General features: G+C 51.2%; 1 protein-coding gene across 5 annotated transcripts in view; it reads right to left on the bottom strand.

Moving 5' to 3' along the window:
• The window catches only part of MYH9 (myosin heavy chain 9), a 93,528-nt gene that overhangs the window by 9,999 nt on the left and 62,746 nt on the right, over nt 1-20,783 (bottom strand). For 4 of the 5 annotated variants that reach the window (XM_063076378.1, XM_063076381.1, XM_063076380.1 and 1 more), the window contains exons 14-31: nt 18,746-18,919; nt 16,154-16,268; nt 15,684-15,746; nt 13,858-14,051; nt 13,376-13,497; nt 12,522-12,591; nt 10,715-10,875; nt 9,696-9,804; nt 8,591-8,722; nt 8,014-8,220; nt 7,405-7,542; nt 5,825-5,948; nt 3,803-3,974; nt 2,764-2,976; nt 2,350-2,494; nt 890-1,096; nt 564-668; nt 138-290 (exon numbers count right to left, since the gene is read on the bottom strand). In XM_063076378.1, the coding sequence (XP_062932448.1) occupies nt 138-290; nt 564-668; nt 890-1,096; nt 2,350-2,494; nt 2,764-2,976; nt 3,803-3,974; nt 5,825-5,948; nt 7,405-7,542; nt 8,014-8,220; nt 8,591-8,722; nt 9,696-9,804; nt 10,715-10,875; nt 12,522-12,591; nt 13,376-13,497; nt 13,858-14,051; nt 15,684-15,746; nt 16,154-16,268; nt 18,746-18,919 (2,604 nt within the window). The remainder of the gene's footprint in view (nt 1-137; nt 291-563; nt 669-889; nt 1,097-2,349; nt 2,495-2,763; nt 2,977-3,802; nt 3,975-5,824; nt 5,949-7,404; nt 7,543-8,013; nt 8,221-8,590; nt 8,723-9,695; nt 9,805-10,714; nt 10,876-12,521; nt 12,592-13,375; nt 13,498-13,857; nt 14,052-15,683; nt 15,747-16,153; nt 16,269-18,745; nt 18,920-20,783) is intronic. The other variant, XM_063076382.1, reaches the window with a different exon arrangement.

Here is a 20,783-nt window from a genome sequence, read left to right as displayed (position 1 = left end):
ACGGGAGCGAGCTCCCAGACAGGAGGGCAGGCAGGGCCTGGCCCAACAGGCAGGGCTGTGCCTCCAGTGCCCGGGCCAGCCACTACCCGAAGCTCCCTGCCTGCAGAATTTGGCCACGGTTCCCAAGCCTCCCGAACCTGGGCGTGGAGGCTGGCGATCTGCTTCTCCAGGTTGTGCTTGACCTCCTCCTCCTCCTCCAGCTGCTCCTTGAGGGAGTTCTTCTCGTCCTCCATCTGCTTCAACTTGGTGCTCAGGCTCAGCTTCTGCCGGTTCTCCTCCTGCAGCAGCTCCTACTCCCGGGGACAAGAGGATGCAGGCGCTCAGGAGACGCAGCATCAGAGCCTCACACCCTTGACACGAGTGAGAAGCCAGATTCTCTGGCTTAGAGACAGACACGTAAAGACCTGGAGGGAGCTAGGGGCACTCAGAGAGCCCTTGTTTGAAGGGAAGGATAGATGATTCAATGAGCTCTGAATGAAGGCTGAAGTCTGGCAGCTAATGCTGCGTGGGCACAGGGTCCTCCGGAAGAGGTCCGACTTCTGGGAGCCCAATGCCCCCCTTACCTGGGTGTCTTGCAGCTGGGACTCCAGCGTGGAGAAGTCCTTGGTGAGCTTACTGGACTTGCTATCAGACTGGTTGAGAAGACCAGTCACATTGTCCAGCTCAACCTGCAGAGGGAAGGGAGAGACAAAGGACCATGAACCCGACCATAACTGCTCTGGACCCACCTTGGCTCCTTTAGCCAAACAAGGATCTGAGTCACAAGCTGAACCACGAAGGCCTCATGGAGGAGCCAGTTTGAGGTGAGAGACAGAGACAGTGCATGAGAGCACGCATCCTGGGGCCTGAGGGCATACCACCCAAGCCGGGCATCCCGGCAGAGACTCACCTGCAGCTTGGTGACCTTGTCGGCCAGCTCTGTGCGCACACGCTCTCCGTCATTGAACTTGACCTGAAGCTCCTGCAGCTGGGCCTCCACTTTCTTCCGCTTGTGCTCTGAGTCCCCTTTGCCCTGCAGCAGGACCTTCACCTCATTTGCCAGCTCCCCTCGCTCGTTCTCCAGGGTCTGCTTTGCTTTCTCGAGGTTGGCTTTTACCTGGGGGGAAGAAAGCAAAGACATAAATGGGCATACGTGTCCTGCTGGTCATTCTAATATCACTGGAAGAGCCGCTGACTCTAGATGCAGAAACTGCTGCTTCTGCAGCAAAAACGATGGTGTGCTAGCACGAGTCCTGAACTTGGAAGGTTCAGGCCTCATCTGTCCTCTTCTCTCTCACTGGAGATGACACAAGGCATGTGTCCTCACCTCTAGGACCTCAGTTTCCCCATCTCTAAAATAATCCCTGCCCAGCCTCCTTAGCTGGGTGGTGGGAACACTCTGGTTAAGGCATTGTTGGTACAGATATTATGATGTTAGCACTATTTATCATACAACGAGGGGAACTCTAATTGTTCATAGTTAGACTTCCAATAGAGCCTCTCTAAAATTTGATGTTCAAAGTAATAATGTAATTTTCTTTCAAAAAATATAAATGTGGAGTTTACAAAATAGATGCAACAATCCCATTCTAGTCTGCACCAAGTGGGCCACGGGTCATTGGGAAGTTCAATGGTAAAGGGACCATGAAAATGCCAAGGCTTGTTGGGTGAAAACAGCTGACAAGCAAAGGAAGGCTTCAACATGCACAGAACTGGGTGCAGGAGGAAGGGAGCCGAGCGGACAAGGTGTATCTCTAAAAATATCTCATAGGTTGCCACGTGGAAGAGCCTTTGACTTCCCTAGCTGCCACCCCAAGTGGCTGTGAGCAGGAAGCCACAGAAGACAGAACATGTCTTGTGAAGGAATTGCCCAGCCACCAGCTGCCTGACCAAGAACCCCGGTGGGATCCACAGCACCAGGGTTTTCCCAGTAAGACTCCAGCCAACAATGTGTAGAGCACCCTGTAGTCAGAAAAGGGACCACAAAGGTCCTCTGACACACAGTGTCAGGGCTGCTCTGATTTCTTGAATCTTTCTGGTCTGACAGGTTATTGAGTAGAATAATGTTGGTAACAACAGCGTACTGAGCATTTGTCATCTAATGCTTTACAAGCATTATCAGCTCTAACCCTCACATAACATGACACAGGCCTATTATTATTTTCCTTTATGCGCAGGGAAACTGAGGCACAGAAACACTTATTTGTCCAAGTCATGCAGCTGCTATGGGCTGGAGTGTGACACTGGAACCACTCTGCCCTGCAAGATTGGTTTAGAGACTGCAAGGCCTGGAGTGGTGGCTGGCCACCGGGAGACCCCACCCCTGAGAGCAGCCTGGCGCCCAAACCCAGCACGGGGGAGCCCCCGCACCCGCTTGGTCTGCTCCAGCTGCTCTGCCAGCTCCTCCACGGCTTGCGAGTGTTTCTGCCTCATCTCCTGAATCTGGGCCTCATGTGTCTTGGCCTCATCCTCCAGGGTCTTCTTCAGGATGTTCACTTCCTGCTCACGTTTGGACCTGGATGGAGAAATGCTGCCTTCAGGGCAGAGGCCAAGGACCAGGGAGCACTGCTGCCCCTGTGGCTCTTCCCCGACTGTGGAGAGGCCTGGAAAGGGGCACGGGCCACCCCAGGCAGCTTTCCTACCCATTGGCCTCCCTCCTTGGCTATCCATCCCACAGAGGCTCCCAGACACACATCATGGAGGCTTCTGTACCCACCCAGGCCAAGGCCTCCCCTTTGCTGCCCTCCCCATCCTCAGTGATGTGGCCAATCAGCCCATGCACACCTGAGCTCCTGCTGGGCAGCTGTGGAATCCAGCGTGTCCTCCAACTCTGTTTTCAGTGCCTCCAGCTCTTCCCCAAGGTCCCGTTTCTGCTTCTCAGCTTTGTTCCTAGAAGCACGCTCAGATTCCAGGTCTTCCTGCAGTTCAGAAATCTGAGATTCCAGCTCCCGAATCTTCTTTAGGGCCATGTTCTTCTGGGCGGCTTCTTCTTCCACTCTGCAAGAGACTACCAGCATCAGCATGGGGCTATTTCCACCTTCAAGGAGCAGAGTTTGTGGAAGAAGCTTAGAGAGGTGCAGCCAAAGCTGCTTGTGGCAGTCATAATCATGTCTTTTAGGGTCACGCTGCAAAAACAACACCTGAGGCATCTGGAAGATTTAAGGGTAATATCACTTGAGAACTGGAAAACCTCACAGAGAAATCATTTCATTTTCCAAATTAAGATTCACTACTTTAGATATTAAAAAAAAAAAAAAAAAAATCAAATGTTAAATGAGAAAAAAAAGAAAATAAAATGCTACAGTCCATGATGACTGCAACTAAGTAAAAACACCAATGTGGTACGGACTTTATCATGATGTATCAATGTAGGTTCACCAGTTGTAACACACATACCTCTCTGGTGGGAGGTGTTGATGTTGGCATAGGCTGTGCACATGTTGGGGTAGGGGCTACCTGGGAAATCTCTATAGATTCTGCTCAATCTTGCTGTGAATCTAAAACAGCTCTAAAAAATAGTCTATTAAAAAACTGTGTGCCTATAGACAAAAAATTTTAAAAGGAAAGGAAAATAAAGGAAAGAACTATAGTTGGTTGGTGAAAGAGCTGTGGATCACTTTTTTGGGATTACAAATGAGCAAATGACAAAGAAGCCCTAGACCATGCTTTCAGTGGACAGGAGCTATTTGCCATGAAATGGCTCTTCCAAGACAACAGAGGAGAGAGTGCCTGCAGCTCAGCAATGTGCCATGAACCAGGGCAGGAAGCAGGCTGAAAGCACTCACACCAGCCCCCTGGCCACAGGCTGTGGTCTGGGTCCCACCTGGCCAGGGCAGCCTGGAGCTCCTCCTCTTTCTTGGCCAGCTGCATCTTGAGCTCAGCGATCTGTGCCTGCAGCTCAGCAATCTGATCACTGAGGTCCGTGGAGTCTCCCTCCAACTTCCGGCGGGTCTTCTCCAGCTCCTGCCGCTGCTTCTCCTCCCTGCGGAGGCGCTCTGTGGGGGCGGGGGAGACCAGAGCCCTCAGTGGCCACAGGCTTTTCTGCTTGTTTTTAATTACTTACATAAAATACTGAATACTTATTATAGAGCATATGTAAGGTTTAAAGGGTCATGATACACAGACACTGTACCCAACTTCTGGATGAAGGAAAATAACATCCCCACAAGCCACCAAGTCCCCTTGTGTCCCTCTCCAGTCCCATCCCCTGTCCTTCCCTGTCAGGGGTAACCACTCTCCTAGAATTTGTGTTTATAATTCTCTTGCTTCTCTTTAAGGCTGTATCACATCTGTATCTCTAAAGAACACAACAATTACTTTTGTGTGAACTTGAACTTCTATAATATAATGGAACTGTCTTGTCTGAATTCTATAGTCAGAAGAGCGGAGTTAGGGTGCAACGTCTGGCTTTATAACCCGCTTTGTGATGACAGGCAGGTAAGCCACGTAACCTTCCCGTGCCTCTGCAGAATCCTAAGAAGCCGCCGCATTAGGTTGCTGGGAGGCTCAGGTAAGTTGACACCTTACAGCACTCAGAACAGTGCCAGGCCCATCGCAAGCACTTAATGACGGTCAGCAGCAACCCTTCCTCACTTGCCCCTGCTGCTCAGCCTCACAATCTTGTGATTTAGCTGTTAAGTCTCACCGTAACGGGTTCATTTCGACTTGTGTCTAGTATCCCACCACGTGCACACCCCGCAGCGCTATGATCCACTCTAAAACCGATGGGCATCTGGGCTGCATCCATCATGCGCTCTTACGCATTGTGCTGCTGTGAGCACTGCCTGTGACTCCAGTGCCCGTGGCTAAGCGCCGGATGGAACTGCTGGGTCACAGGCATGCGAAGCTTCAACCTCACAAGGTGATGCCCAATTGTTCTCTAAAGCCATCTCCCAATTTATAGCGCTACCAGCAGTGTATTCTGATTGGTCTACATCTTTGCTGACAGTGACTGGTGTCAAACTTGTGTGTGTGTCAATCTAGCGGGCCTTCTGGATGGTCAAGTCCTCCCAGTTGAGGGAGGGAATCTACTGAAGAAGAGATCTCCCCATGTTGGGACCTCTCTTACCCTGGACAGCCTGACTCCCCCCATCCTGGATAAATGTGAGGGGGCATGACACCACGCTGGGGAAAATCCTCCCAGCAGTCAGCCTGGATGGTTTCGACCCTGCGTCCACCAGGCATAAGCTCAGAGGTCCCACAGCAGTCTGGGCTCTCCCTCCTCCCCTGCTTGTCCACTCCTCTCAAGGAGCAGGGGACCCTCAGACAGCCACAGACTTGGGCTTCTACTCCAGTCCTCTTCACTGACACGGATGGCCAGGGCACAGGGACACAAGGCAGGATCTGTGCCCTGCCCCAAGACAAGCAATGACCTCTTGCAATATCTGTCTAGCACTTTATAGGACACATGTCCATGTGTATTATTGAGCTAAAACCCCATAAACATCCTATCACTGTGTCCTCTTTATAAGTAAGAGAAACTAAAACTCACAGTAGATTAGTAATGGGTGCAAGATGACATAGCCACCAAGTGACAGAAATGCTAAGTTCTAGGGGTCAAAGCTAGAACCTTTTAGCAAGTCTCAATGGCTTCTGAACCATTTAGGGCACGACAACAAAGCAGGGCCCACCCTTCACTCCACAGGCTCTTCACACAGGGGACATCCAGCCACAGAGCAACAGGGGCCTGGAGGCCCGGGATCCACAGGGACCAAGCCTTGTCCCCTGTGACCTGGCGGCCTTAGGTCTTAAGGGCAGCAGCCAGGCGCAGCAGTGAGGCCCTGGCTCCCCGTGAGCTTGGCCACCTCAGCATTTGGGTAGACAGGCAAGCTCCATCCCCCCCCACCTTCCAGGTCGGTGATCATGGCTTCGTGCTTGTTCTTGAGCTTGGCGAGGCTCTTTGACTTCTCCTCCTCTTCCATGAGGTTGGTGGTGAACTCAGCTATTCTGTCTTCCAGCAGCTTCTTCTCCTGGGGGGAAGGGCAAGTCAGAGTTCAACGTCAGGTGAGCACAGATTTAGGACCGAAAGGAGAGGCAGAGCTTTAGACACCTGATCAAGAGCATCAGGAGTTCCTAGATCAAAGGGATAATTTCTAAAGGCCAGTAGCTCCCCTGAAATAGCTGGAAATGCTTCCTCAGGATCTAAGAACGTGGGTGCTCAAACCCTTCCTAGACCTGTGTTACCCTTTTGGGCTCAGGTAATAAAGGCTCTGGATGACAGCTAGTGTTGCTGATAGAGCTTGGATGTGTTGTCCCCGCCAAAACTCATGTGGAAATTTGATCCTGAATGTGGCAGTGCTGGAAAATGACTGAGCCATGGGGGTGGATCCCTCATGAATGGATTAATGCTCTCCCTAGGTGGGGGGTAGTGAGTGAGTTCTCGCTGTTAGTTCCCGTGAGAGCTTGTTGTTTAAAAGATCCTGGCACATCCTCTCTCTCTCTCTCTCTTGCTTCCTCTTGCCATGTGATCTGCTTGTACCCGCTGGCTGCCTGCCACTTTCCGCCATGAGTAGAAGCAGCCTGAGGCCTATGCCAGATGCTGCTGTCCCAGAATCGTAAGCCAAATAAACCTCTATTCTTCATAAATTACCCAGTCTCAGGTATTTGTTATAGCAACACGAACGGACTAATACAGTTGCCAAGGGACAAATGGCTCCACTCCCCTAAGAGGCAGCCATACAGTGCCTGTGTTATCTATCACGCCATTGTGTCCACGCCCTGCGCTTACACACCAGGGAGGCTGTGACCTCCCTTCCTCATATCCCACGTACCCAGGGCTGCTCTCCTCCCTTCCTGCTTTGTGTGGCCAACTCTGGAGCCCCAATCACAGTAAGGTCTCCCATTGCACCTGCCACACAGCTGCCATCACTGGGCAGGAGTGTTTGCTGCCTATGGGACTCTATGTCACAGTCCCCAGACAGTCATCTTGCCATGTCAACCTCCCTACCCTCTGGGGACTCGGGACAGCATGGTGACCCCTTCTGCCTTCTCCTTTAACACGTTCCCCCAAGCTTGCGGGGGCAGACACTGACAGAGACCAACTCGTTTCTCAGAAAAAACAGCTGCCACCTCAAGGACAGTAGGAGGAGGAGCACCGTGCAGCTCCACACCAAGCCACCAAGGTGTCCCCAAACCCCACCAGTGGCTGACATGTGGAACATGTAACACCACATAGTTCAAAGTCCAACTTTTCAAAGTCTTGAGTCTCAAAAGCTTGGGAACTGCTTTGCTGAAGGCAACCAGCAAACCTTTCCAAGGCCCCATTCATTTACAAGAAAATTCTTCAAATATGACCCTGGAGAGGCCAGGGGACACCCAGGAAGCAGCCACAGTGCTGTAGACAGCAGTCCTGCAGAGTGGCCACTCACCCTCCCATCCCACAGCCATCGTGGAGCAGCCCTAGGTGGTGGCACACTGAGGCCTCACCTTGGCCAGTTTGCAGTTCTGGTCCTCCATGATGATCTGGTCTTCTTCCAGCTTCTTCAGCTTGGCCTCAGTGGTCACCTTCTCTAGCTGCAGCTTCTGCCGGGCACTCTCCTCCTCCTCCAGCTGCTCCTCAAGTTCCTACCAAAGTCAGAGAGACCGTGAGGAAAAGCAGGCTCCACAGGCCCAGCAGCATGGCAAGACGTGGCCCCCGCGCCCCACCTGTGGGATAGTGTATTTAAAACTGGGGCACAGGGCCCAGAAGCCCAGTGCAATGTTCTGAAGGGCTTCGATGAGCCAGTGCCCCACCAGGGGAAGGCGCAGAAGGCAGAGCTGATGGCCCTCACTCCTCCAGTGCCACAGGGAGGACTGGAGGGAGGGAGATGAAACTGGCTTCAGTGCGCACCTGGGCAGCTCTCATGCAAATCTGAGACAGGCATGTCAGAAATAACCGTCCAAGAGAGAAAACCTTGCAGAGACTGCCCCAAGTGGACCAAGTGAGAAGCCAGCCTCCCACACCAGTTCTGAGTCCGTGCTCTACCCAGTTCTGTCACGGCAAGTCCACACCCTCCCCATGCCCTCCACCTGGTCCGTGATGTGGCCACCCCGCACCTGGATGTTCTGCTGCATCTTCTTCTTCTCCGTCTGTAGGTGCTGGCAGCGCTCCTCCTCCTCCTCCACCCTGGCCTCCAGGTCATGGCAGATCTCCTCCAGTTCCTGCTTTTTGGCGGTCAGGCGGGCCCGGAGCTCCTCCGCCTCGGCACACAGCTCTGTTTCCGCCTGGAGCTGCTCCTGCAGCTGCAGCTTCTCCGCCATGAGCTGCAAAGAACATGTGGAACATGTGGACTGAGGAGCTTCTGTCTAGAGTGCTTACGCTCCCAGGTACTTTCCAAACATCCTGTCCTTTCTCCTTCGCCACTACCTCATGAGCTTTATAACAAGACCCCAGGAAATGGGCTCAGCGTGGTTATGTGGTGGAGCTGGGGCTTGAAGCCAACACTCATGAACTTCCCATCACACTGGGCGGCCTCCCCACATCACATAACCCCAAACAGGTCTGCAAAGAGGTGAACCACTGTATCTCTACAGCAACAGCAGAAACATTTCCTTCTGCTGCAAACATGCTTTGCCCGCTGATAGCCAGCAGGGGGCAACACTGGGAGCAGTGGCACTGGCCGCGCAGACCCACCTGAGACTGTAGCGTCTCCATCTCCGTGAGCCTGTTCTCCGCAGCCAGCTGCTTCTCTCGCACCTTCACCAGCTCCTCCTCCTTGGCCATCATCTCCTCCTCCTGCCGGCTCACCTGTAGCAGTGGCTTGACCTAGCAGAGGAGATGGAGGTAGAGATGTGCTTGACTGGACGATGCCCACCCTAGCTTCTCCCTCACCTCTGGAAACTCCAGCTCACGAGGATTAGGGACAATGACAATCTCTGGGGAGGTGTGCAAGTAGGCACGCTCTTTCTGGAAATCAACCTGGTGCTGTGTGCCACAGGCCCCTGACCTGCTGGTTACATTTCAGGGATACTATCCCCACGTAGGCATGAAGATGTTCACGACAGCATTGTTTATAATAGCAAAAAAATTAGAAATGACGTAAAGATCCATTGTTGGAAAAGTAGCCAGATGAATTATAAGTTCTCTAGGCAGTAGTATGCTGACGTCTAAAAAATGATGCTCAGGAAGGAATTTTAAATGAAGACTGCAAAATACAGGACTATTTATACAAAGCAAAGCTCAGCTATGTAAGAATGCATACAGTTTACATAGCTGAGATTTATACGGAGTGAAAAAAGACAGCAGATATAAATATTGAAACATCTACAGTCGTTGGTTCACGGTAAAAGGATTATGAGTGAATTTTTATTTTCTTCTTTATGCTTTCTGTTAATTAACTTTTTGCAATTACCATAAACTACATAATACAAACAAAAGCAGCCTGAACAACTTTAAAAGTAAAGGGATTTTTTAAAAGGCTAGGGAACGCCATGTGCAAAGCTTCTGAGCACGTCGCAGTGTGCTGGGCCTTTACATCTCATGAGCTGCTCTTTGAACCAGCCAGCCCAGCTTAGCAGTAGGCAGTGGCCACCCACACCAGACAAATGCCATAGCTCACACTCTCTAGACCCCGCAGGGCAGGACTGCCTGGGCTCAGCAGCAGGGTGCTGGGAGGTAAAGGCAGGGCTCCTATGTGCCAAGCCCCACGTGGAGGTGAGCACAAGGCCTGCCTGTCCCCTCGTGCTGTTTGTGGCCGCAGAGCACCTGGCCAGCGGAGGAGGGCCCATCCAGCACCCACCTTGGTGAAGAGCCTCCACCACTGCCAGTTGCGCAGCTTGAGGTAGGCGGCACAGTTCCTCTGCAGGACCTTCATGGCTGTCAGCTGCTGCTGCCGCTTGGCAAAAGCCCTGCGGGGTGAGGGGCGCAGTCAGCGCCTCAGAATAGGAGATGGCAGAGACAGCCCAACAGTTCTGACCTTGCCCCCAAGGCTTTTCTGGGGGGACCTACACCTCCCTGGGGTACCTCCAGGAAGAAATCTAGACAAGAAGGCTGGCCTTGGCCATTGAGTCCTGGTTCTGTTATAAAATGTGACCCATAAGTCACTGACCTCACGATGGGTGATAAGGGTCTGGGTCACCAAAGCACTTCCCTTTACTGAGGAGCTTATGGGTGTGAAGGACCCGTGGGCACTCAGCACAGATCCCTGCTCATTAAGTCCACCTCTGCATAGGGTGACTTTCAACTTCACCCACCCTCATGCCATCCACCATCTGGATGGTGGATGAACGTCAGTACTGATGTTCTGCAAAGGTGGGTTTCAGGTCCCGGCTGAAGGGCTTTTGGATAAACAAGGCTCCACTTGTTCAAACACCACAAATTCACACACCACCTCCCAGAGCTCCCAGCTCATGCTAGGACACATCCCAGTGCATGACACAGGGGCTCAGGGCACGAGTGTGCAGCAGGGAGCCCTGACCCTGCAGGAGCCACTCTGGGTGTTGTCCCCACAGGAATGACACAGTGAGGAATATGGGTGAGCAGGAGCTTTCAGGGCAGGAAACTCAAGCACAGAGTCACCCTCTTCCCACTGGTCACTCTACATCTCAATTGGAAATGCTCATTTCCACTCCTTGGAGGTAGAAACCCAAGAAGTGGGGGTGGGGAGGAAAAGCCATGTGGGCCCTCCCTGGACAGGCATTGACTGTCACTGGGGTGCCCCAGACCAGGCTTGCCAAGTGCTCTTCAGCAACAAGAGACCACAGCAGGGCCCAATGTGTGGCAGGGGGTGGGGGGAAGGGGGTGTCTCCTGCAACTCACTTCCTGGCTAGGTAGCCCCTGCAGCAGGCCTGGAAGCCGATGATGACATCGGTGATCTTCAGGTCTCGCTCCTCCTCGAGGTGGGCCAGCACACCAGCCCGGAAGAAGACTTTGCTCTGGCCGATGCGGTACAGGTTGCTGTCCAGTTCCAAGGCCTTGATCTGGAAGGGAGGAGAGCAGGCCATTTACTGCAAGCCGCTACAGAGCCCTCAGAAGGAGCACCAAGAACCTGCCTCAGCCCAGGGGACTTCCAACTTGGTGCTGGTGAAAGCAAGGCGGAGGGACACTGAGAGGAGGGACAGGTGGGCCGCAGCACGGGGCCGGTGACAAGTCAGACCTGTGGCAAAACATGGAACCTCAGAGTTAAAGGGAACTTAAAGGTCTCCTGTTCCTTCCATCTCCTGCTCTGCACACTGGAATCACACTCCACAAATGCCGTCAGGCCACCCTCCAACCAGAGGTAGCCGAGTGACATCAGCACAAATATTACCACATGCTCCAGCTAAGGCTCAGCATCAAATACTGGCTACCTGACCCTGGGCCTTAACCTCTAAGAGCCTACGTTCCCTCACCTGTAAAATGGGAATAATGTTACCTTTAATTAGAAAACAAAAGTTAACAGACAAAGCAAATAATACTGCTTCCTTTGTAGCAGAGTGTGGAATCAAACAGAAAGTGCTCGGCCCAGGGTCAGGCATGCAATGAGCGCTGCCACACTTCAGCTGTCACTATTCCTACTGAGCAATTCCAGTCATGGGAACTGGCCTCTCTTGTTAGCCCACAGGCAAGGCCATGTGTGTCTGTCTGTCTGACCAGAAAAGAAGGGATTTCCAATAAGCTCCAAACAGGTAGTGCCATGTATACAGCAAGTGAGATCTGCGGGGTCCTCAGTGCCCATAAATGGCCTGGCTGTCCTGGAAGAGGCCCCAGTAGGAGGACAGAAGATGGGGAGGTGGAGCTGATATGGGCTCTGTAGAGAAGGGGTGGCCGTAGACACCAGCTGGAGCCACTACCATTGTCCTTCTCTGCCACCAGCTGAGAAGCATCCAGAGAGCAGGGAGCACTCTTCTCTCCCTCCCTCTTCCCATCCTCGAGCTCCTGTCACCTAATGCAGACTTTGCACACAGTAGGTGTTCAATTTTCTTCCTCTCTTTTCCCTTTTCCTCCCACCTACTTCCCCTCCAGGCAATCCATCCTCTCTGGTTTTTTTAAAAAGAATGCAAAGTAAAATGAGACAAAGGGTAGTAGCTGTTAATCCTGGACACGCCGGAAACAACAGGATGCCTGGAAAGTAGAAAAAAGTACCAGGGTTGGATGTAGCCCCAGCTTGGCCACTGAGCCACGCAGGGCCTTTATATATTCATACAGAATTCAGAGCGTGTGCTGCACGGCGAGCACTGCGCTAGGGGCTGGGAGGAAGAAGAGGAGGGAGGAAATGTCAAGAGGCGCAGACTCCTGTGGCTTAGGGCAGCTCTCGGTGCCATGGGCCCGCTGCCCTGGCCATGAGCTGCTCTGCCCACCACACTGCCATGACAAGCAGAGAAGCTGTGAGCAAGAGAGCAGGAGAATACTCCTCAAATGGAAGTCTCCTCCACGCCACCCTGGTCCGAAACACCATCCCTGACTACCCAGGGACTGTGAAGGCTGCTGCTGAGGACACGCGGCAGAATCAGAACTGACACAGAGACGACACAACACGGTCAGCAACTTGTCAAAAGGGTGCTCGTCCAATAGGACTCTGGCCACATAAGTGCTCACCAGCCAAAGGCCACTTGTCCCAAGAGGGGCGGGACACAGCTCAACTCACCATGAGCACGCACGCCTGCTTCCCATCCATGAAGCCCTTAGGAATGGAATTTGGTGTCAGAATCTCATATCTGCAGAAGCAAAGAGAAGCCTGGTAATTTTACCCCTTCAAATTCTGCATGACCTGGAACATACCTAAGAGATTAAGATCACCCTACTGTGCAGAAGACATAGAATTCTTTTCACAAATCCCCCGAAGGAAAGAAGACATTTGGTGCATCCCACCCTGCTCTTTCCTTAGGCTGAATGACGCGGGGAAGGATTGGTTCAGATTCATAATGGACTATTTCAACCACTCAAAGGCAAGCTTTAGGTTGGGCTTACTAATTGCAAATTGCCCAGAATCCTCATTTGTAACCCCGGGACAGCCATGCTTGGTGCCTGCCCAGGGATGCTACAGGAAAATGCTAATCAACAGGAATGGCCCAAGAAATAAAGGGCTGCGCCATGACAGCAATTGACACTAAACACAGTCATTAGAGAAATAAGACAGTGTCACCAACATCTCTGCGCACACAGTAAGAACCTGCACTGTTTTATGACTTCCCTTTCCATAAAGTTCCTTTAATACCCAAGTCTCTGATGATTGCTTTTAAATTTATTTTCATAGCTCCCTACCTGTAGCAAATAGCACCAGGCCCTCACAGTCACTAGGAGTGAAAGCCAACAAGATGACTTCTTTGTCCATAATAAAACAGGGAAATATCTTCTCATGTAAAGGTGGGACTGAGAAGGAACTTTGCAAAGAGCCAGCCAGACCTCGGCTCTGTGTGGACAGGGGAAGGGGATCCCTTGCCAAAGGTGCCTGCCGGGGAGCAGCCCCCCTCTGGACTCCCTGCAAGTGACCTGGCTCACCTCTGCCTAAACTCCTGGAAGACCACCCTGTTGGGGAAGCCCTGGCGGCAGATACGGATGCCCTCAAGAACACCGTTGCAGCGCAGCTGGTCCAGCACAAGGTGGGGGTCCAGCTTCCCGGCCTAGAGAGAAAAATGCACGCATGTGGTCTCACTCCTGTGCCAGGGACTGATGCAGAAGGGTCAGATGGGCCCATCTGAACCCCACAGGGCAAGAGCCTGAGGAAGTCACAGTAGCCCTCAGGTTTTCACAGTGTCAAATGCTCCAGGTTGGGAGAGGCGACAGTGAGACAGTGTAACCAACAGGAAACAAATGTAGCAGGTCTCCAAGGCCTGCCACAAGCCAACATGCAGAGGGACTCCACTGAAGGCTGCAAGCACACTGTGGGGCAAGGAGTCACTTCTGCTGGGGCAGATGGACCAAGGCCAAACACCCCACCTGGCCGTGTCCCTCACCCCATGCCACACCATCTAGCACCCCACCTTCTTCTCATGGTTGGGGATGATGCAGCGGACGAAGTTGGGGTTGGTGTTCCTCAGCGTGGCCATCAGCTTGGCAAGCTGCTCCTTGTAAAGCTGCCCCACGGTACGGAACATGCCCTTCCGCGTCTTGAAGGCCCCGGGCAGAGCCGTCTCTGACATGCCGGCCACCTGGTCCAGGCCAATGATGCGGTCCACTGCGGAGACCACAGAGAAGCGTGTGAGAGCCCAGCAATCCCAGCTGGGGGCAGAGGACAGGAGAGAGACAGACAGACAGCAGGACAGAAAAAGGGGAGAGACAGTATGGAACAGCAGGACTCTTTCTGCTTGGAGTCTATACAGAGTGCTAAGATTATCCCCAAATGTGGAGCAGACCTGACCCCCTGAGCAGGAAGCAAAGTGGGGAGGCTGCAAAGTCCTTAGGTTGGGCTCTCTTGGCGAGTGGTGCATCCGCCAAGGCCAACCTCATATTCAAATCACCTATCGTCAGCTGCTCTGGGCGCTCTTGTGCCCAAAGAGTAATGTATTTGAAATGAAGGGAATTCTACTGGCCTAGTTCTGAGGAAGCATTAAAACCAGACTTATACAATCCTGTCCCTATGGTCCCAGGTAAAAAAACAGATCAGTGTCTTGAATTCACATTGACCTTTACTAAGAGCGCTGAGCTTGGCGTCAGGAAGCGGGAGCTCTAAAGCTACTTCACCATTGTCTGCAAGACTGTGGATGATTTGCCATCTGGAATCACCCTACGCAGAGATCTCTACCTCAGGGACCTAGAGCAGCACGTGGCGGTTAGAAACATGGAGCTCCAAAGCACCCAGACTGACCATAAACATTCCCCAGTCTAAGGACCCCTCTTCGCATTTTTATATCTTGCTTTGTCTCCTGGCTCACAGGTCTTTAGCATCTAACCCTTGAAAGGAAGTAGCCCTTATCACCATGGCTCATGCCAGCGATGAAATGAACGGCTTCCTTCAGGGTAAAAAAAAACCACAGACAAATCGAAGTCGCCAGTGCTTTGAGATCAGTTTTAAGCAAGAGGTAATGTTAAACTTGAAGCCTTCCATTGCTGGATATAAAAGTTAAGAATTTTATCACAAAGCCCACATCCTATTGCTTTGTGGGCAGATCCTTATTATTTATTTGAAGATAGCAAAAAGGGCACTTGCTTAAGACAGAAGTCTGGAGTGAAGATGGAACCTACAAAGCAGTCAGTTCAAATGGGCAGCTTGTTTGGGCTCAGGCACCCATCACACGGCCTATTTTCCTGACTACCAAAAGTTTCCTGGGAGTGGATGACTTGGAAAAGCAGCTCAAGTTGTCCAGAGGAAGGTCGCTGCGGCCCCACAATAACTGATCCTTTTACGTGTGTCCCACCCCAAGTGGAGAAGGCCACTGCTGAGTGACTGCTGAATGAATGCACAAATGCCATCTCAGTTTCCAGGTGCGCAGACACACAGCAGCAGCGTGCACAACCCCTAAACCTCATGCCGAGACACCTGCAGCCATCCAAGCAGTAAGACGCCACCATTACAGGTGGAGCTCCAAGAAGGACATGAATTTTGAAATGATTTTTTTCCTTTAACATACATAACATGAAGTCCCCAAATATCCAAACACAGCCCCACATGGGCATGGTTTTCTACTGGAGGCTGCGAGTGGGCACAGTGAAGGAGCCCACCCAGAAGCCCAGGGCAGATCAGGGCACAGGGCACGGGGCACAGTCAGGCAGGAAGAGCGAGGGGGCAAGGAAAACGCAGCAGAAGCGGTTCTTGCACAGCTCTGGGATGCACCACACACAAGAGATGCCACTCTGGATGGCCAGTCACCTGGTTCTAGGTGGAGAATGGGAAAGCGTTGATAGAAATAGGCTCTCTGAGTGCTCTGCATCTCTGCAACAGAGAGGTTAAAGCAAAACCCAGGCAAAGGAAAGGAGAAACCAACAATGAAAAAGAGCAACTCCAAAGCAACCTGCCTACCAAGGAGTAGAAGGCGGAAATGCAAGGCGGCGCGGGCACTGGAACCCTACACAGCACAGCTCTGGGCCCCTTGTCGTTTCCCCCGTGTGGAAAGGGTTGTCTGTGGCTGGCAAAACCTAGAAAAGCGCTCTGCCCACAGGAGAAGGCCACAGTGCATGCCCAACACAGCCTCCCTCTTTCGGTTCAGGGAGACCTCGCTCATGAGAGCTACAGGGGACAGAACTGGCTGGTGTCAGGAGGAGACACACGCCCCTTGCAAAGGTGGGAAGGTGACCGGTCGCAGCCACGAGGAGGCGGGGGATGGGAAGCAAAGGGCATACCATCCTTCCACAGCTCCGAAACGAACTTGTCAGAGGACTGGTGGAGGAGTGTGGCGATGTTGTCATTCAGGGGGTCCATGTTCTTCATCAGCCACTCGTCAGCTTTGTAGTCCACCTGGAAGAGTCAGAGTCCCGAATCACAAGCTGCTCTGGGACACAAGCTCCCACAACTATGCCAAAGACAAGGTGACCTCATTGTGGAAAAGTGAGAAAACGTGAACACCCTTTGCTCTGGGTCAAATGTGTCCCCCAACAGTTCTTGTATTGGAAACTTAATCCCACTGTAACAGTGCTAAGAGGGTAGGAAATCCAATTACGATATCTGAAACATACGGCCTTTGAGAGGTGATTGGATCATAAGGACTGTGCCCTTGTAAATGGACTGATCCATTCATGGAGTGATGGACGTGGTTCTGACAGCATTTTAAGGACAGTGAGTGAGGTTAGCTCTTTCGCGCAGCCCATTCTTGCTATGTGACACCCTGGTTACCACAGGACTCTATAGAGTTCCTACCCAGAAGAAGGCCCTCACCAGATGTGTTCCCTGGACTTTGGACTTCCCAGCCTCCAAAACTGTAAGAAATAAATTTCATTCCTTTTTAAATTACCCAGTTTCAGGTATTCTGTTATAAGCAATAGAAATGGACTAATACACCCTTTGATCCAGTACTTCCTTCCTTAAGAAAGAAATGATGAGTGATAAGGGCAATGGGTATTGACAAGATTTTCTCGGCAGTGTTATGCATAAGAGCAAACAATTAAATATGCAAATAGCCAACAACAGGGAATTGGCTAAGAAAATGAGATTGCAGCCATGTAACAGAATATTCTATTTTTAATTTCGGTGGCGGGGGGGGGGATATTATAAACAAGAAAAAATCCTGGAAGGACATACACCAAAATGTTAATTTTAGTCATAACACAAGCAACTTTTGCTTTTTACTTTTTTTGCCTAGTTAGAATTTCCACATTTTCTCTAATAAGCATAGACTAGGTCTTATCTTTTTTGAAACACATTCTTAATAACACAAGTAATAATACAACATTACAATTTCAATGCAAGAGGTCCCAGAACAATACAAACAGAGCAGCAGGCTACCCTGGCCTCCCCTTTCTAACAACGTGTGGCCCAGAAGAACCACTGTTCTGCGGCGCTGTTCCTTTCCCAACCCATTTGGTCTTTATGTGCGCATGCACTGCTGCCAGTAATGAGCTACGTGATGCTGGTTCCCTTTTCCCCAGGATCAGAGTGTCTTATCAATCCTTCCACCTCAGCACAGCCACTATCCTTGTCCTTTTAGCTGCTGAAGCACAGGCCGGGGCGTGTATGCATCACAGCAGATTTCACGTTCAGGCCCCATGATGGGCTTTGGGCATTCCCAATTGCTCAGCATTGTAAACAATACCAGAGTGTCAGCCCTCCTGTGCACCTTTCCATGAATGAGTGTGTGCATTTCTTAAAGGTGGGAGTGGAAATGAGGCTTGGGAAGCATTCTTTGGGTCACTGTGCATACAGTTTTTTTGGTTTTATTATTTTTTTCATGGGTAGGTTTAAGAGAGGTGCTTTGACACCCTCAGGAACCAGACACACTAACTAGGAGAAGCCAGGTGGTGAGGGCCACGTGCTGGAGCACTGACAGGCACTGCAAGTGATTCACAACACTCCCTGTCCATCACCACTGAGGCCCGGCCTGTCTCATTGCGGGTTCAGGCTCAGATTAATTGTTAGGTACTTTGTGCAAGAAACACAGAATTTGCTTAGAAAAACCCAGCTTCAGTGTAAGCATGGGCCCCTACAGACTAAGTTAGGTCTAAGCCCCAATAACAAGCATGCTGGGAAGATGTCCAGGGAAGTCCACCATCTGCTGGCCACGCAACCTTAGCAACAACAGCTGTTGCCTACAGTGGAGGCGATTCCCCACCCTCCACCCCTACCCCTGCAATAGGACATGTTTGGAAATGTTTAGAGACATTTTTGGTTGTCCTAACTAGGGGAGGTGCTACTGACTGACCTCTGGTGGGTAGAAATCAGGGATGTTGCCAAAACCCCACCACGCACAGGACAGAGCCCACAATAAAGAATGGTCCAGCCCACGTCAGCAGTGCTGAGGTTGAGAGCCCTGCCCTGGAGCACTGACTGTGCCACACACTGGGCCTCACATGGTCATTTAATACACATAACCCTATACGGTAGATGGCCACCCCCATTCTCTAGAGGAGGAAACCAAAGCTCAGAGAGGTTCAGTAACTGATCCAAAGTCACACAGTTTACGAGTGCCAGAGCTCTAGTTCAAACTTCAGAGCCCATGTCTTTTGCCAAATTCCTCCACACCGAGAAGATGGGCCTAATGATAATACAAGGACACGCCATTCCAACAACCCAACACAGTAGGCTGTTGCAAGTTTCTAACAGGTAAAGTATGACGGTCCTTTGCAAGCTACATAAATGCTGATTATTGTCACCAGCCATGTTATCTGATGAGTCACTGGATGCCCCCAACCCCCAGGCTGCCTAGCTGCTGGTCCTTGAGAGAACTGACTCCACCTCTCCTAAGTAGTTCTGGCCGGCACCTTCCCGTGAGCGCTCCTCACCTTGCCGGCGTAGTGGATGATGCAGAAATCGGCTTTGTCCTTCAGCTGCTTGGGTTTCTGGAACTTGGGGTGGGTGCCCTGCTCCTGCACCACCTTCTCCACAAAGCTCTTGTCAGTGGCTTTGGGGAACCAGCACTCCTCGTCCAGCAGAGCCAGGATGCCAGGGGGGCCTGCCTGGAGGAAGCAGAGAGTTGGTACAGCTCAGCAAGAAGCCAAAGCCTGATTACCAGAATCCCCAGAATCTCATGCAAGGTGGGCAGCACTCGCTCCCACAGAAAAAAAAGAGGCATTACAGAAAGTACTCCATTTAAGAATTCTAGTTTAAAAAGAGACTGCTGGGATCTAGGCTGTAACTGAGAGACCTTTACCCAATGATACATCAGATGGTTCTCCAGCATTAGTGAATTCACTAGTGAAACCCCTGGTGGGTCTGACGAAAAGTGCAGATCCACCAACCTGCGTGCCCAGAGGGTCTGGTTCTGGAGCTTGCTGGGGTCTGCCCAGGAGCTGCCTTCAACACATACCCTGTGATCCTGCCACTAGATTCCCAGGACCTCACCCTGAAAGACTCTACCTGACAAGTTCTGTGGGCACAACTATATGATGAGACTGGTAGAGAGGAAGGGAAAGAGTCCCAGAGACCCAACGGCCTTCTGTACCCTGGATTTACAAGACAAGAAAGCACAATCAGACATTGGAGAGGGACTGTCTGACAAGATTCAAAGCAGGCAAGTTCTTGTCAACTGAAAAATTCAATTAATTAAAAAAAAAAAAAAAAAAAAAACCACTCTCATCACTAAAGCACAAGCATACTTCAAAAAGTTCATGGAAAAACAGAATTAAAAGAAAATATGAATCCTTCCATGAACTTTCTGAAGTACCCTTGTAAATAGTGGTGTGTGGAGATTATGGATAGTGTCGACCACTGTTCCCCCTTCAGCAGTTCTTTCAAAATGAACAAACTCTGTCCCAGGCCTTCTGAACAATTAAGGCTCCCGTGTAACTCTGGGGTACAAACTCTCAAGCAGTTCAGGATTCCAGAATAATGTGAATTCAGTGCACTCAACTATACAGTTGTCCCTGTGTATCTGTGGGTCCCACATCCATGGATTCAAACAACCAAGCATCAAAACTATTTGGAAAAAAAATTATGTCTGTACTGAACATGTATACATTTTTTTTCTTGTCATTATTTCCTAAACAATACAGTACAACAACTATTTAAATAGCATTTACATTGCATCAGGTATTACAAGTAATCTAGAGAGGATTTAAAATACACGGGAGGATGTGTGTAGGTTATGTGCAAATACGCCATTTTTATATCAGGGACTTGGGCATCCACAGATTTTGGTATTCATGGGGTTGAGGGAGGGTCCTGGAACCAATCCCCCAGGATACCAAGGGATGACTATAATCGAGATAACCCAAGGGCTGGATGGTTAGCTCAGCTGGTTAGAGAGCAGCCTCGTAACACTAAGGTCACGAGTCCAGATTCCTGAAAAGGCCAGCCTCAAGAGAGAGATAAACCAGAAACTGAAACAGGTCAGGCTTCAGACCGAAACACCCGCCCCCCTCCAACCCAAAGCACAAACAGGCAACCCAAACTCCACCTCACAAGAGCCCTAAATATGAACTGATTGGAAAAGGGAAAGGCTTTCCAGCTCCCCACCCTTGAACAGCTAATACTGTGAAAAAAGGTCCAGAACCATGTTAGTCCTAAGGAGGGGATAGGCCGAGCTGCAGTATGTGCCCAAGCGCAGCATCAGCACCCAGGATCTGCACAATCCTGTGCCGCAGCAGAAGCATCTGGGGTTAGGCTCTCACTATACAAAAGCATGGCTATTTTTTAAAGATGAAGAAAGGCTTGTAAAGCCCACACCTTAGGTGGATACTGGGGAGTCTTCTGAGCACCCCAAGACAGGTGCTCAGGCCCCAGCCACACTCCCACCTGGTCAGCAGTGGGGTGAGGCCCAGCCTGCATCTGCAGCCCCAACACCTTCTCTGAGGGAGACGCCAAGGCCTCCCAGGCAATGGG

Source organism: Cynocephalus volans, chromosome 12, assembly GCF_027409185.1.
Source record: "Cynocephalus volans isolate mCynVol1 chromosome 12, mCynVol1.pri, whole genome shotgun sequence".
Lineage (NCBI taxonomy): Eukaryota > Metazoa > Chordata > Mammalia > Dermoptera > Cynocephalidae > Cynocephalus > Cynocephalus volans.
The sequence above is the reverse complement of the archived record's forward strand: the minus strand, read 5'-3'. Positions and strand labels throughout refer to the sequence as shown.